The sequence below is a fragment of the Xyrauchen texanus genome, chromosome 23, assembly GCF_025860055.1.
Source record: "Xyrauchen texanus isolate HMW12.3.18 chromosome 23, RBS_HiC_50CHRs, whole genome shotgun sequence".
Taxonomy (NCBI): domain Eukaryota; kingdom Metazoa; phylum Chordata; class Actinopteri; order Cypriniformes; family Catostomidae; genus Xyrauchen; species Xyrauchen texanus.
The window spans coordinates 9,931,784-9,949,455 of record NC_068298.1 but is presented as its reverse complement, the minus strand read 5'-3'; the positions used below and the strand labels follow the sequence as shown (position 1 = coordinate 9,949,455).

At 40.4% G+C, this 17,672-nt stretch overlaps 1 protein-coding gene across 1 annotated transcript; it reads left to right on the top strand.

The window, feature by feature from the left end:
• The first annotated feature begins 310 nt into the window (after positions 1–310).
• LOC127617213 (lysine-specific demethylase 2A-like) lies at positions 311–16,328 on the top strand. Its single transcript, XM_052089144.1, has 23 exons — positions 311–471; positions 1,210–1,248; positions 1,738–1,876; positions 2,641–2,719; positions 2,830–2,876; positions 2,986–3,164; positions 3,242–3,348; positions 3,530–3,623; positions 4,024–4,177; positions 5,355–5,470; positions 5,554–5,680; positions 5,788–6,047; positions 7,311–7,388; positions 7,469–7,735; positions 7,813–7,944; positions 8,021–8,101; positions 8,567–8,830; positions 9,898–9,930; positions 10,075–10,928; positions 13,998–14,161; positions 14,245–14,391; positions 14,510–14,722; positions 15,399–16,328. The coding sequence occupies exons 2-23, from the start codon at positions 1,213–1,215 to the stop codon at positions 15,578–15,580; spliced, it is 3,753 nt and encodes a 1,250-aa protein (XP_051945104.1). The 5' UTR covers positions 311–471; positions 1,210–1,212; the 3' UTR covers positions 15,581–16,328.
• Positions 16,329–17,672: the final 1,344 nt, after the last annotated feature.

The following is a 17,672-nucleotide window of genomic DNA, read 5'->3' as shown; positions in this document are numbered from 1 at the left end:
TTATAGTTCAATAAAAAAATCTTGCCAGTAATAGGCTGTCATGATGACCCGATTTTCACTCGACAGCTAACAAACTGCCCGTTAAAAGCAACAATCCGAACATTATTGGATCCCATATCATAATGAACGAAGAAGAGGCGTGAACGATTAAAAACCCTCCCTTTTGAGCGGCATCGCTTCGCTCCAATAAACGCCCATCTAATTTGAATTCCCGCTCACTCATTGGGTACTCCATTCAGGGGCGTGTCTAAGGAGTAGATCGTAGTGGTGTGTGTGTGTGTGTGTGTATCATGACAATCTGAAAATGGCGGATGAAAGCGGATTGATTTAACTTTATCGTACAAAAATAAGAATATCAAGTGAGGAGCGGCACCGTTGCAAAGGATGAATTTTCAGTTCAATAAGGATTTTTAAGTCTAATTCCTCACAGCGACGCGACCCTATCAGAAGAGAGCGAAAGTTTAAGCTTAGGTATTGTTTAAAGGTCTTTTTGTTTTGTTTCTAGCAGGCCAACGGGTTAGTGGTTGTCAATGGAAATGCTAATGTATTAGCAGGTTAGCCGCCACTGTCAGGGGCTTGTATTTTGTACTTTAAACCCCCTGAATTAGTTCTACTAAATGAAGAGTTCTTGTGGTGAATGTAAACCTAAATGTAAAATTAAATGCGTTAATTTGATTGGTTCACAGGCCCAAAGTAGCTCAGCGTTCACTCAGGCGAGCAGCATCAGACCATTGGAGCTTTAACTGCAGTAAATGTCACTTATCTGTCAGTTACGCACCCCTTCAGTGTTTATTTACTTAATCGGTAGTTAATTTTTATCAGGCAGAAATATGTTCGACTGTTTGGCATTTAAAATGTATATTTTGTTTCTGATTTATAGTCATAGGAATGGGATGAAATGAGCATTTAATCGGGCTCTGTTGTCTGATTTCATTCTACTAACGGTTGAAATTGATCGTGTTCCCAAACCACGTCAGCTGCCTTCATAGAAGGATTTTTTTTATTTTTCTATAACTCATTATACCCAGTGGGAAATGTAAACTTTATTAAGTTAAGATATTAATGGTTATCAAGTATTGGTGGTCCTTCAGTGGTCTCCCTTTCAAATAAAGCTGATTTCTGCTGTCTCATTAGTGCCGTTATCTCTCAACCTTATGTCAATAATAACAAGAATCTGCAAGAACCATTTATGTATTCCTTAATTTTTAGGGCATGGAAGAGGAGAGTTCCCGTTACAGCAAACGCCTGGTGAGTTTCTATTTTAAACAACAGGTATTTTAACCAAACTGGTGTGGAAGGATGATTTAATCGCCACAATGCCAACAGCTGGCGATCTAGGCATGACGTCACACCGCATCGGGTTGTTTGTTGACATTACAGCGAACACGGCTGTATGGGAAGAGGCTGTCTAAACTCAAAATCTTTTTCTCATGTATTTGTACATCGTTATCAGACTGGCTGTGCCACAGGAGCTGTAAAATAAGTTGACTTTTCATATTTACTTCAAAGGTGTTCTTTAACACCGCAATACTATAATTAATACTGTGGTTGTCTCTTTATATGGCGTGGAACCAGACATATAGTAGATTTAATACAGGTTGCCCATTTATATCAGTTAGGCTCTTCAAGCTCAAAAACAGTGCACATGGCATTTGTATTCTAAAGTATACTATTCTATGCCAATGTAGTTATTGTTCGTCTAGTTTCCCATTTGCTGAACCTGTCCTTTGCTTTCAGCGTACAGGCACAAGGCGACGTTACCAGGATGATGGCATTTCTGATGATGAGATCGAGGGAAAGAGGTCCTTTGACCTTGACGAGAAACTCCAAAGTGATCGATACAGTTCAGATCTGGTCAAAATTATGGATGGAAAAGGTTTGTGTGAAAACTGCTCTTCAGTTCCAACACTAACTTAATGGGATTTCTCATCATTTACTCACCCTCATGCCATCCCAGATGTGTATGACTTTCCTTCTTCTGCAGGACCCAAATTAAGATTTGTAGAAGAATATTTCAGCTCTGTTGGACCTCACAATGCTAGTGAATGGTGAACAAAGCTTTGAAGCTCCTAAAGGACATAAAGGCAGCATAAAAGTACTCTATTTTATTAGACCAATCATAAACCACCAGTGTTCTAATCCATGTCTTCAGAAGTGATATGATAGGTGTGGGTGAGAAAGAAATCAATATTTAAGTTAAATTCTCCTTGCCTAGTAGGTGGTGAAATGCTTGAAGAATGTGAAAATGGAGATTTACAATAAAAAAGGATGTTTTAGAAGACGGATTTAACCACTGGAGTCATATGGATTAGTTTTATGCTTCCTTTAAGTGCTTTTTGGAGCTTCAAAGTTCAGGCCTCCATTCACTTGCATTTTATTTAAGTTAATATTTGACATGGGCATTTATTTAAATGTGCCAGCCATAGGACTCCCATGCTGAGTTTTGGTTCCATCCAAGGTTTCTTCTTCATCCAAACTAAATATCTTGCAGAGTTTTTTTAGTTAGTGTCAGCCACTGTCACTTTAGCTTGCTTAATGTGGGTTACAACACAGTTTCTTTAAAACAATTTGCCTTGCAAAAAATAGTCCTGACTGATCTATTCAGAGATACAAGTTGACTGTGTATGGCATTATCTGCAGACTTTACCCTGGAGTACATTCAACGGGAGGGACTCCGGGACCCCATTATCTTTAAGAAAACAGATGGGCTTGGCATTAAGTATGGCTCCTTTCATTATGCCATTTCCTACTACTGTTTGTTCCCCTTTATCAGACTACATTTACCTTTACTAAAACCGTATCTTTGCATTATCTCTCTGTGTCTTTTAGAATGCCTGACCCAGACTTCAGTGTCAGTGATGTGAAATTGTTTGTGGGTAAGAAGATCAATTTCAGTTCCTCTGTCTCATTCTCACGCTTTCTACATTGCTGCCAATTCTCAGTTTCATGATCTGTGATGGCAACTAATATTCCTCTCTTTGACAGGCAGTCGCAGAATGATTGACGTGATGGATGTGAACACTCAAAAAGGGATCGAGATGTCAATGGGACAGTGGAGACGATACTACGAGACACCCGCATCGGAGAGGGAGAAGCTGTATAATGTCATTAGCCTTGAGTTCAGCCACACGAAACTAGAGCATCTAGTCAAGAGACCAGCCTCAGTACGTACAAACACATATAAGTATTTTTGTGTCTGAAAAGGAGAGATTATTTATGATTTGGTTTGCATTTGTGGTAGGTTGACATGATTGACTGGGTAGACAACATGTGGCCAAGGCATCTTAAAGAAAGACAGAGAGACTCCACCAATGCCATCATTGATATGAAGTACCCAAAAGTACAGAAGTGAGTTGCATTTCTTTTGTATGCATTTTTAAACTCATTTGCTTAAATGTACTTTTGTGATTTTTTTTTTTGTTTTTTTTTTGTTTTTGTTTGTGACAAATACTATGGCAATGTAAGCTTGGCCTATCAAGGTTGTTAAAACCAGTCATGTTTGTGTTTGTTTTTGTGTGTGTGTGTTCAGGTATTGTCTGATGAGTGTCGAGGGATGCTTCACAGATTTCCACATAGACTTTGGTGGCACATCGGTCTGGTATCACATCCTCAAGGGAGGAAAGGTGAGTGCTGTCTTAAAGATACAGAACTATGTAGCCTAGTGTGTGCTTACAATGTAGTTTGAGGCTTTGTTTGGAATGGAATACTAGTTTATTTCCTACTTAAAACTGTTAATAAAAATTGTAAATGAAACCGAATGCATTAGGCAGCAAAAACATTTCTAACGGCAGTAAGCTGTGAGCATAGCCAGAGATCTTTAAACTTCATATCAACATTCTCATTTTCATGATCTTTCACAAAACTGAACTGTAATTGCTGTAAGAGTGAGGTTTAGGATTAGCCACTCCCTCTCAAATCCTGTTGATATCTGTAATTGAGAGATTAATAGACGTTCTGAGCCTTTGTACTGATCTGTCCCTTTGGTATTTGATAATTACCTGTCTTTGTGCTGAATGTTCTAAGGTGTTCTGGCTGATCCCGCCCACTCCTCAGAACCTGGAGCTCTATGAGAACTGGGTGTTGTCAGGAAAACAGGGTGACATCTTTCTCGGTGATAAAGCCACCGCGTGCCAACGGATTGAATTGAAGGATGGCTACACATTCATGATCCCCTCAGGTATACATGTATTTGTCAGTAGTAATGATGCCATTTTTAGTGGTCAGCCAATATGGGTTTTGGTGCGGCGAAGACTGATATCTGGAGAGGAAGGTTATTTGTCATTATAATATGTTTATGCATCATACATAAATGCGGAATAAGACGTGCAGTACTGTGAATGTAGTCATAGTTAATGTCTGGTGTTAGTAATGATACGCAGCAAACAATTTAGCCATGACTGTACTCAATATAGCACAACCTCAAGTGCCTTATTGCTTCATAACTGAAACTACTTCAAAATATTAATACACAATTTTTTTTTTTAGTAAACTTTTTATTAAGTGGCATCCTTCTCCCAGAAAATATATTACCTGACATGTCAGTTAAGAATAATAGTTGGCCTGTTGGTTGGATGGTTGCTGGGCAGTCATGGTTATTGGCAGATAGGATGTTCCAAGCTTTTTGGAGAACTTGCCACTGTTCTTCTATCTTTTTAGGCTCATAGGCTTAATTGATTTCGTCTCTTCTTGAAATCCCAGACTGACTCAATGATGAGATCCTGTCTCTGTGTGGGGCCATACCATCTGTTGTAGGGCTCCTTGTTCTTCTATTCAATTCTATCTGCAAAGTGAATGTTGAAATATAAAATTTATATTTCCTACTGAGACACTTAAAGCAGAACATATTGGGTCTGTTCCAAAACCTAGTGAGCTTCCTCACTGTCTCCTCCCTACATAAGCAGCTGTCTTCTATGGCAGCATCCTTACTGAAATGATGCCTCATAAGAGAGCGATTTGGAATGCTGTATATAGGCGGCAGCTCCGTACATAATTAAAATAGCACTCCTCGTGCGCAGCACACAGGAGACTCGAGTCGCACCCGATTTCAATACAGGTGACGTGATAGGAAAGACGTGATATTCAGAGCATAAATACGCACGACACACACACATTTTGGTTAAAATAGCCAGTTTTGTATCATACTAACTTGTTATTTATCAATACTGTTCAGTATTGAATGGATTAGGTATATTTATCTTTTTTATGCTTGTTTTTTAAAATTAAATTAGTAATATACATTCCTAATGTAAAAACACTCCTTGCTAATGTAGACCGTATTAATACACAAAGCTGTAGAGTAAGAATTTGGTTGATTGTGTAGTGTTCTGGCATTAAAGAGCTGTGTGTGTGTGTAGGGTGGATCCATGCTGTGTACACACCACAGGATACTCTGGTGTTTGGAGGTAATTTTCTGCACAGCTTTAACATTCCCATGCAGCTCAACATTTACAACATTGAGGAGCGCACACGGGTGAGTTCACTTATACAAATACTGATTGTCCACTGCTGTCCATTTGTTACAAACGTTTTTTTCTCTCTGTGGTTTATCTGCAGGTCCCTGCGAAGTTCCGCTACCCTTTTTACTTTGAGATGTGCTGGTATGTTTTGGAGCGTTACCTGTACTGTCTGACCAACACTTCTCACCTCACACCGGAGTTCCAGAAGCACTCACTGGGCATCGGTCAGTGCACATGAACACTGTATTCACATATAACTGTGAATCTGTACGTGAACAATAACATCAATACATCCAAAATCACATCATCACTTCTGATTTGTTATTCACAGGGCTGAAGAAAGAGGATGTGATGAAACAAGAAGGATTCAATGGTAATGCAAGCAATGGAGAGGATGAAGAGGTGAAGGATGAGGCTGAGGAAGAGGCAGCACCCACCCCTCCTGCCCATCCAGGGGTGAAAGTTCACCTGACACCCTTTGAGCTGGAGGGACTTTGGGTATTAGTGTGGAAGTTGGAGGATCTGCCAGCTCACAAGAAATGTGTTCCTGCTGGAATCAGAAATGCTCCAGCTCTGCTCAGCGATATAAGGGTATACAAATTTAAATATGGTTATATAATTACATTATTTGGTTTGTGTGAGCTTATTGTATTACTTATATTTATGAAAAACTAATGATTTTAATTTTATTATGGAATGGGAATGTCATTTGCTAAATGTACCCATCATTGACATTAAAGGGATAATTCACCTAAAAATGAAAATTCTCATTTCTCAAAATGTTTATGACTTTCTTTTTTTCTGCAGAACACAAATTAAGATTTTTAGAAAAATATTTCAGCTCTGTAGGTCCTCACAATGCAAGTGAATGGGTGCCAAAATTTTGAAGCGCCAAAAGTCATTTTTATCATAAATTCTCCTACCTGCCTAGTAATGGCGATGTGCACTAAGAATGTGAATCACCAAAAACACAAGAACAACAATTAAAAAGTGACAGTGAAGTGGAGATTGACTGAGCAGGGAGGATCATTTATAGTAAAAAATGACTTTTTCTGGGATATTGATTTGTTTCTCATCCACACCTATCATATCGCTTCTGAAGACATGGATTTAACCACCAGTCGTCTGGAGTACTTTTATGTTGCCCTTGGTTGAATTTTGGAGCTTCAAAATGTTGGCACCCATTAACTTACATTGTATGGACCTACAAAGCTGAGAAAATCTTCTAAAAAAATCTTAATATGAGTTCAGAAGATGAAAGAAAGTCAAACACATCTTGGATGGCATGAGGGTGAGTAAGTGATGAGAGAGTTTTCATTTTTGGGTGAACTAACCCTTTAATGTCAATGCAAAATATTAGTGGTGCATGCTAAAAAAAAGCATCTCTTTTACTATTGCTTACACAAAGTGTAAAAAATGTCAGCGTGTAACTCTCTTTCAACACTTTGTGCTACAGACATGAATGAAACTTTACATTTTGAGGCTCGAGGACAGGATTGCTATTAAGTTTAATGATAGATCTTATGGTTTTCACCTGAAAAAAAAATCTAGGAAGTGCTCTTTTGACTTGCCAGTAAGCAAGCATCCAGAACACCATAGCAACCACAAAGCAACTTGTTAAATACACTTTGAACTCCATAGCAACATGGTGACCCGTTTGCACAGGCAAGCATAAATACAATTTTATTTGGACTTTTATTGCATTAGTGCAATGCTATATTTAGTGCATTTTGTTACAAGTAATCCTTAACTTGTAGTCAGTTGTAATGGAATAGAGAATGTTATTAGAAAATTTACCACCAGTCAATATTATGTAAGTGCTAATTTTCTCTTTCTTTCTCTGTGCCCCAATAGAATTTGCTAGAGGAACATGCCAACGATAACCCCAAATTGTCTTACACTGGAAAACCAATTGTCAAATGGCCTAAACGGGTATGCACACATGTTCTGTGACCTCCGTCCTTCCAGCTTTGATATTTAGCATGTAAACACACGTGCACTTCTCTCTGCAGCCCTCGTGGTATCAGCCACCACCTCCTTCCCCGTCCCTGCTGTACCGCCCCCGCAGTCCCAGCTCAACCCCCATTTTGCCGCTGGTCCCTCGGCCTGTGAAGCCTTCTTCCTCCATCTCAGCTCTGAGACGCAGGCGTGTGCGCTGCAAGCGCTGCGAGGCCTGTCTGCGTACTGAGTGTGGTGACTGCAACTACTGTAGGGACATGAGGAAGTTCGGAGGACCAGGCAGGCTCAAGAAGAGCTGTGTTCTCCGCCAGTGTCTTGCAGTAAGTGTCTTCAACTGTGTCTGTGCGCATTTACGTTTTTGTGCACAATGTATCTCAATCGCATATTCTGTCCCTAGCCGGCGCTACCTCTCACTGCAGTATGTGCCATATGCAAGGAAGGCTATCAGGAGTCCGAAGACTCTGAGACCATCCAAACGCTTATGGAGTGCTCTGAATGTGCTCAGATCACTCATCCAGAATGTATAAAGGTACATGTATGTGTCTAACTACCAATGGAATTAGCTGTTATTGTTCAGTTATTAATGCTATATGCTTATATTGTAGGTGCCAGGTGAAGGTGTTATCAATGAAGACCTTCCTAGTTGTTGGGAGTGTCCAAAATGTGTCCAGGGCAAGAAAAGCGAGGTATACACCCTTTTCACCCTACAACTGTCCATATAAAGACAACATGAAATCAGATGTGACCCTATTTTTTTTCTTAATGTGTTATTGTGCACCATTAATAAGTGCATTTATTCTTAAAAACTTTGTTTATAATTATTCATCAAAATGGGGACTTTCTGTGCCTATATTAAATGACCTATTTGTAGGTTTAACCAGTGCCTTGTGGCCAGGGTACAAATAATATTAGCCAATAATATTGTAGCCTACTTGTTAGCTAATGAAATTGAGTCTCGCCCTAAATTTTTTATAGCCGAGCGTTCAGTTTCACTTGAAAATGTCTCATTATGTATGTTAAATCCATTGTAAATAATTTGTAATGTTGTCTTTTAAAATCTATTACACTGTGTACCACTTGACGAGCCACCCTTCATCTTATTATTGGATCTGGTGATTAATAATTTGATGATTTTGTGCTTTTTCCTGAAGTCTTCCTGTAGTAGTGAGGAGGAGATAGAGAGCATCGTGTCCAACAGCAGTCTCTCTTCTGGCACTCCAGCTAAGCGCGTGCACAGAGAGGGGATTGGAGTAGGGGGCTTTCGTATACGGCGCAGAGGTCGGCCAGCACTTTCCCCCCGTTCCCCGCTTCTGACCCGCTCCAGACGCCAGCCACCTCCTTCCCAGAAACTCCTGCTGCAACACCAGCAGAACAGAAAGAGAGCAGGAGCACTGGAGTTACAGCTCAGGAAAAGGGTAAAGCATTTTAAAAGTTCCAATCTGATGAAGTCGAGGTTGGTAATAAAACGCTATTTATTGGCAAGGCTGATTGATCTGCTGAAATTTGGCCATTTTGAGATTAGCTGATAAACCGAAGTGGTCATTCTGCCATAGTGTCAGTTTCAAAATCTATTGACAGCCTTTGTCAGTTGATGACATATTTTTTGTTTTCAGGCATTAATGGTGTGATCTTCAAAAAAATTTGTAAAAGAAATGTTTGTTTAAATTTAGTAATTTTGTCTTCCTTTTATTCACCATCACTTTATCATACATATTGGCATTAAACATCTGCCACCCTGCATTGCTCATTAAATATTCCATATCAGTGATCCACTAATCAGGGTGCACATGTTAAACAGTTTGCCAGGAAACAAAATTGTTGTTCCTGGGCTCATTTGTTGCTGAACAAGTTTGAGAAGTTCAAATAATAAAAAAAAAAATATTCAAGAGCCTATAAAACTTGCATTGGAGAAGGTAAACTAATAGTTACTTGCTTTGTAGGCAGTAAACCAGATATTCTTTAGCACACCTGTATATTCTGCTTTGTTGTCGGATTCAGATGATTTCTTCCTGTCTTAAAGGAATAGTTCACCCAAAAATTTTAATTTCTCATCATTTATTCACCACCTTTCCACAGTTGTATGACTTTCTGCTTTGGAACACTAACAAAGAGTGATGTCGTGGGCCCAGTCGTGTGCTAATAGTATAGATTTGGGTTGAGATATTTTTTGGGGATACTTTTAAAATGTATAGCAGTCACCAAAAGGTTGATCGTAAACACTAGAAAACAAGAAAATGAAAATGCAAAAACGTTTTTTGCTTATTGATGTATTATGATTCCGGGATTGAGTACCTGGCAACTGCGTGCAGCATTAAAGCATTCCTTTCTTGAACAAAACAAAAAATTATTCAAAAAATCTCTTTCTTGGTCAGAATAAGCTGCAATGTGGAACAGACTTTATGCTGATAGTTTTGTTTCCAGATTGTTTTTTAATAATATAATGTTTCTTGCCAGGCTGATGTACTGTTATTTTCTGTTGCAGATAAAATTGGAGAGGAACAAAATCCTCCAGTCAGTGAGTGATTTCATATAACATCTGCTTCCTTGATCTCAGTGCTTTTGTAACCATGCTGTCATCATGCTCGCCTGTATTTTTGCTGCTGTCTATCTGTCTATTTCTGATTCTCAGACCTGTGCACCTGTCACTTTTTCTCCAAAGCTTCTGCGTTCTGGTCTGAAGAAGAGAGCAGAGCCCGACAGAAGCATCTTCCGTGGCAGAGGCACGTCCTCCTGTCGAGGAAGAGGAGTACGACTCCGAGGTGGTGGGAGAGGTGGAGGTCTAAGAGAAAGGATGGAGACTGAGGTAGAAAGGGGTGACTCCATGGAAGAAGAACAGGAGGAGAGGAAGGAGAACGGACAATGTGATGGCAAAGAGAACCGTCCACAGAGACGAGGGGGGAAAGCAGGGGAAGAAGAGAACAGTGATTGTCAGCAAAACGGGGAGAGTGAGGGCGGCAGTGAGTTTGGTGAGACGACTCCGTCGGAAAGTTCTGTGGTACTAAACAATGACATCAGAGGCCAGGGGTCATGCGTCACAGTGACTTTACAGCCATCGAGGGGTAGGCGCGACCCCAGTGCCATTGTACCTAAATTGGAAGCCAACTTGTCCTCTAGAACCCTTCCACAAACCCACAAATCCCTGCTCCGTCCCCCACTGCGAAACGGCGCCCCTCACACAGACAGTACTAATTCAAATGCAGAGAGATCACACTTGAACAAGTCACAGATACTGACAAGGAGTACTTCCAAACACTCAGACGTGGTTCAAACTCTGAGATCTAACTTAAAAGATTCCCCTCATCGCCTAACACAAGAGAGAATTGGGAAAAAGACTCGATCCGAGAGCAAGAAATCCTCAAACTCCTGCCCCAGTTCCACCTCACATACCTCAACTGAGCAGAATGGAGGGAACGAGCCAGGCTGGGAGAGAGAGGTGTGGGTGTCTGTTTTCCACTACTTGACTCGTTCAGAGCTATGCGTTTGCATGGCAGTTTGCAAGAGCTGGTACAAATGGTGAGTGTATGATAACCACACATTTGTTCCTTGGCTATGTCATACTGTGGCTCTGTTCTGAAATCTAGTGAGCTGTCTACTGCCTATGTAGGTGGCTGCCTTTTAAGGCAGCATCCTAACTGAAATGAAAGCTCATAAGCTATATAAAGGCAGCAACTCCCCACATAAATTTTGCTCCACACGTGAGCCTCGACTCATGGTTCCAAAGATTTTAGCATTGTACTCCAAGCATAAAGCTACATTGCACACACAATAATGGGCATAATAATTCATTTGAAATTGGTTTGAACTTTTCTTATCGCTTTCCTTTTAGTATTAAATGAATTATATGTATATCTAAATTACCATTTAGTATTGAATGATAGATAGATAGATAGATAGATAGATAGATAGATAGATAGATCAGCAAAAAATAAATGTCCTCTGACTTTCAACTGCTTTTATTTTCAGCAAACTTAATGTGAATATATTTGAATGAACATAAAAAGATTCAACAACTAAGACATAAACTGAACAAGTTTCACAGACTTGTGACTAACAGAAATTGAATAATGTGTCCCTGAACAAAGGGGGTTTCAAAAGTAACAGTCAGTATCTGGTGTGGCCACCAGCTGCATTAAGTACTGCAGTGCATCTCCTCCTCATGGACTGCAACAGATTTGCCAGTTCTTGCTGAGAGATGTTACCCCACACTTTCACCAAGGCACTTGCAATTTCCTGGACATTTCTGGGGGGAATGTCCCTAGTCCTCACCCTCCAATACAACAGGTCCCAGACGTGCTCAATGGGATTGAGATCCGGGCTCTTCACTGGCCATGGCAGAACACTGACATTTCCTGTCTTGTTGAAAATAATGCACAGAACAAGCAGTTTGGCTGGTGGCATTGTCATGCTGTAGGGTCATGTCAGGATGAGCCTGCAGGAAAGGGACCACATGAGGGAGGATGTCATCTTCCCTGTAACGCACAGCATTGAGATTGCCTGCGATGACAACAAGGTCAGTCCGATGATGCTGTGACAATGCCCCAGACCATGACTAACCCTCCACCTCCAAATCGATCCCACTCCAGAATACAGGCTTCAGTGTAATGCTCATTCCTTCTACGATAAACGCGAGTCTGACCATCACCCCTGGTGAGACAAAACTGTACCTCCTCAGTGGAGAGCACTTTTTGCCAGTTCTGTCTGGTCCAGCGAAGGTGGGTTTGTGCCCATAGGCGACGTTGTTGCCGGTGATGTCTGGTAAGGACCTGCCTTACAACAGGCCTACAAGCACTCAGTCCAGCCTATTGCGGACAGGAGCACTGATGGAGGGATTGTGCGTTCCTAGTGTAACTCGGGCAGTTGATGTTGCCATCTCCTTTTTCAGGTGTGATCATTCGGATGTACTGATCCTGTGCAGGCATTGTTACACGTGGTCTGCCACTGCGAGGACAATCAGCTGTTCTTTCTGTATTCCTGTAGCGCTGTCTCATAGTACGGCCATTGCAATTTATTGAGCTGGCCACATCTGCAGTCCTCATGTCTCCAGGGAGCATGCCTAAGAAACGTTCACACAGATGAGCAGGGACCCTGGGCATTTTTCTTTTGGTGATTTACAGAGTCAGTAGAAAGGTCTCTAAAGTCCTAAGTTTTTATAACTATGACCTTAATTGCCTACCGTCTGTAAGCTGTTCGTGTCTTAATGACCCTTCCACGGGTGCATGTTTATTAATTGTTTATGGTTCATTGAACAAGCATGGAAAACATTGTTTAAACCCTTTACAATAAAGATCTGTAAAGTTATTTGAATTTTTACAAAATTATCTTTAAAATACTGTGTCCTGAAAAAGGGACGTTCCTTTTTATTGCTGAGCTTATATGTATATATGTGTGTATATTACACTGTATAAATGTGATCTCAGGGATTTAAACTGTGGCATGATCGTTGGTGCCAGACGGGCTGGTTTGAGTATTTCTGTAACTGCTTATCTCCTGGGATTTTCCCACACAACAGTCTCTAGAGTAGCATGGTGCTAAAAACATCCAGTGAGCTGCAGTTCTGTGGATGGAAATTCTTTGTTCATGAGAGAGGTCAGATAATGAGAATGGCCAGACTGGTTCAAGCTGACAGAAAGGCTATGGGAGTTCAGATAAACCCTCTGTACAATTGTAGTGAGCAGAAAGAATAGCATCTCAGAATGCGAAATAGGTCGAACTTTGAGAAGAATGGGCTAGAACAGCAGAAGACCATGTTGAGTTCTGTCAGCTAAGAACAGAAAGCTGAGGCTACAGTGGGCACAGGCTCACCAAAACTGGACTTTTTTCATGAAAAATGTAGCCTGGTCTGATGAATTTTTATATCTACTGAGGCACACAGATGTCAGTATCAGAATTTGGCACCAACAGCATGAATCCATGGTCCAACCTGCCTTGTCAACAGTCCAGGCTGGTGGCGGTGGTGTAATGGTGTGGGGAATGTTTTCATGGCACACTTTGGGCCCGTTATTACCAATCAACCATCGCTTGAATGCCACAGCCTGTTTGAGGATTGTTGCTGACCATGTGCATCCCTTCATGGCCACAATTTACCCATCATCTAATAGGTACTTCCAACATGACAATGCACCATGTCACAAAGTACAAGTCATCTCAAACTGGTTTCATGAACATGATAATGAGTTTGCTTTTCTTCAGTGGCCTTCCCAGTCACCGGATCTGAATCTGATATAAACCCTTTTGGATGTGGTAGAATGGAAGATTTGCAGCATGAATGTGCAGCTGACAAATCTGCAGAAATTGCATGATGCAATCATGTCAACATGAACCAGAATCTCAAAGGAATGTGGCCAACATCTTAAAACAGCCTCAAATCTTTGTGACATGGATTCAAGTAGGAGTATAGTATTCCTAATAAAGTGCTCAGGGAGTGTATGTCACATCAATATATTATGGGATTGTCTTCACAAAGGATACATATGATATTTCCTCAGAATCATGCCTATGATGTTGTAAATTATGTCTATAGATATAGCACACTAGGTGTTGGAATGAAGAATGCGTGTTTATTGTAATTTGCTTGTGTTATAGGGGCTGCGACAAGCGTTTATGGACACGGATCTGTTTGAGCCGATGTCGTTCTATAAGTCCACAGGCCCTCACGGGCATCATCAAACGGCAGCCTGTCACATTGGACCTCTCCTGGGCCAAAATTTCTAAGAAACAGCTCAGCTGGCTCATCAACCGGCTACCAGGTGCGTCTTCTCACATTACCACTCTTTCTGTTTTTAATACAAAGTACAATACATGATATTACTTACTTTGGGTTCTCTGACAGGGCTTAAAGATCTGGTGCTATCAGGATGCAGTTGGTCATCAGTGTCAGCACTGAGCTCTCCCAGCTGTCCTTTACTGCGCTCTTTAGATCTGCGCTGGGCTGATGGCATCAAAGACTCACAAATCAGGGAGCTGCTGAATCCACCTGGTATTATGCACATCGTTGTGAACTGTGTCTTAAACTACTCTAAAGACTGATGTTAATCTGGTCTTTGATAGTAAATCTTTTCTCAGTATTATTTGTAACCATGTGTTTGTGTCTGTAGGCAGTGATAACCGTTCCCAGCTAAAGAACATGCAGTGTTTGTGGCTGTGTGGACTGGAGGTGACTGAAGCCACACTGAGGCTGATCATCAGACACATGCCTCTGCTAACACGTCTGGAGCTCTCGCATTGTCCCATCACTGATGGTGCTCTAAACCTCCTCAGTGCTGTGGGCTCCTCCACACGCAACACACTCACACACCTCAACTTGGCAGGTAAGCAAACGCAATCCTGGAAAGAAAATGTATGACTTGCTCCATCATTTAGAGTCACATTGACCCAGAATCACATTTTAAACTTCCATGAATTAGGTACAAATTATTGACAAAGTTATTCTCCTGTTCTATCCTACTCCTGTTTGGCTTCCGATATTCTAAATGTGATTGTAATAACTAGGCGTGTGTCCTGCTGAATGAATATAATCCTCGTTCAAATAAAACGTCCAAACAAATGCATGCAGTTACAGTCTCCATTTCCTTTTTTAAAATTTTTTATTATCAGCAGGTAATATTTTTAATATTTTTGGGGCAGGGAATTTTGGCTAGTGGCTAGTGACCTTGTAACACTACTTGCCACAGTGGCCGGTGAGCCAAAAAGTTAATTTCAAACCCTGCTTAAGACATAAATAAAAGATAAAAAATTATAATATTCTGAACATATTCTGTTCTGGTTTGGAACGGCCACTTTTCACAGTCCATTTAAATTCCCAATGGGTAAAAGCAAGTCCTGCCCTACTTTCTCATGTTGAAATGGCTTAATTTAGGATGTGAATGCTGTTTTGAAGTGACTTAAACACATACATATTCTCTTTTGTTCATGAATGTATTTTGTTCTTAAAAACGTTTTAAATACCCAATTCCTAAAATTGTTTACGTTTCATGTCTTCTTCAGGTTGCAGTCGCCTTTCAGACAAGTGTTTGGTGTATTTGCGGCGTTTGTCCTGTCTTTCCGTACTGGACCTCCGTGACTGCAAAGGGGTTTCGCGGCAGGCATGCGAAAGCTTTATCTCTGAGCTGTCTGTCAATGCCCTCTACTGCCTATCAGATGACAAGCTCATCCAGAGGATATCGTAAAACCCACCCTCCTCAGGGAGAGAAAGAGACTTTGTGAATATTATTGTGGCGTGTGTCCGAGAGAGAATGCAGAGTCCATATGTGTGTGATGGGTTCTGTCTGTAGTGAGATTCTTTGTTTGACTGAGAACCAAGTTTAATGTATAGAAGACTAGGAGGGAGGAGCTTAAAGCATACAGGTTGGGGCTTATGTATAAATAGGTCTGGGTGAGGAGTATCCTTTTTTTTTGTAGATAACCATTTCCCTTTTTTATGTACACCTAAATACACTGCAATTGGCAATCAGATCAGTTCTCAGGCTTGTAATGTCATTGTTTCTTCTTTTTTGAGATCAACGGGTGCTATTCCTCTACATTTGTTTTCTATTTTGGGGCAGCCTATTGTCTGCCTTTAAAAAAACCTTTACCCTCTCTGTGCTCCTACTCTTGTCCAATACTCTAATCCATTCTCCAAATCCTGACACAGATTAATTTATCTTCAGTATTTCAGATGTGTTGCATTGCATTTCATTCAAATTCACTCATCCCCTTCCCTAAAACATTGTTTAACAAGAGGAATACCTTTTTATTTTTGATTCCTCTCCCTCCTTAATATCTGAAGAATATAGATATATAAATATATAAACACCCTTGTGTAAAAGTATTCCTCTCCTGTAGTATGCCAGAAAAAAGATCTGTAGCATTATAATTATTTTCAGAACCTTTTTCACTTTTTATGTTGTTGTTTTTTTTCCAAGAAAATAAAAAAAATTATAACACAAATTTGAGCTTGAGATCGTTTTAATTGGGTTAGATTGTTTGTGAAGATGTTAAGATATGCAGTTGTTAAATTAGGGTCTCATCTATTAGATACAAATTCAGCACATGATACTCTCTGATCTCAGGTGAGTAGAAATTCAGCACATGCTGCTGTCTGATCTCAGGTGAGTTCATAAATTCAGCACATGATACTGTCTGATGTCAGGTGAGTTCATAAATTCAGCACATGATACTGTCTGATGTCAGGTGAGTTCATAAATGCAGCACATGATACTGTCTGATATCAGGTGAGTTCATAAATTCAGCACATGATACTGTCTGATCTCAGGTGAGTATAAATTCAGCACATGATACTCTCTGATCTCAGGTGAGTTCATAAATTCAGCACATGATTCTGTCTGATCTCAGGTGAGTATAAATTCAGCACATGATACTCTCTGATCTCAGGTGAGTTCATAAATTCAGCACATGATTCTGTCTGATCTCAGGTGAGTTCATAAATTCAGCACATGATTCTGTCTGATCTCAGGTGAGTTCATAAATTCAGCACATGATTCTGTCTGATCTCAGGTGAGTATAAATTCAGCACATGATACTGTCTGATCTCAGGTGAGTATAAATTCAGCACATGATACTGTCTGATCTCAGGTGAGTTCATAAATTCAGCACATGATTCTGTCTGATCTCAGGTGAGTATAAATTCAGCACATGATTCTGTCTGATCTCAGGTGAGTTCATAAATTCAGCACATGATTCTGTCTGATCTCAGGTGAGTATAAATTCAGCACATGATACTGTCTGATCTCAGGTGAGTATAAATTCAGCACATGATACTGTCTGATCTCAGATGAGTTCATAAAAACAGCACATGATACTGTCTGATCTCAGATGAGTTCATAAATTCAGCACATGATTCTGTCTGATCTCAGGTGAGTTCATAAATGCAGCACATGATACTGTCTGATCTCAGATGAGTTCATAAATTCAGCACATGATTCTGTCTGATCTCAGGTGAGTTCATAAATTCAACACATGATTCTGTCTGATCTCAGGTGAGTTCATAAATTCAGCACATGATTCTGTCTGATCTCAGGTCAGTTCATAAATTCAGCACATGATTCTGTCTGATCTCAGATGAGTTCATAAATTCAGCACATGATACTGTCTGATCTCAGATGAGTTCATAAATTCAGCACATGATTCTGTCTGATCTCAGGTGAGTTCATAAATTCAACACATGATTCTGTCTGATCTCAGGTGAGTTCATAAATTCAGCACATGATTCTGTCTGATCTCAGGTCAGTTCATAAATTCAGCACATGATTCTGTCTGATC

Coding starts and splice junctions, on each gene's coding strand:
- LOC127617213 (XM_052089144.1), top strand. CDS start 1,213: ATGGAAGAGGAGAGTTCCCGTTACAGCAAACGCCTG. Junction 4,178..5,354: donor CACATTCATGATCCCCTCAG/GTATACATGTAT, acceptor GTGTGTGTGTAG/GGTGGATCCATGCTGTGTAC. Junction 14,162..14,244: donor GCTCATCAACCGGCTACCAG/GTGCGTCTTCTC, acceptor GTTCTCTGACAG/GGCTTAAAGATCTGGTGCTA.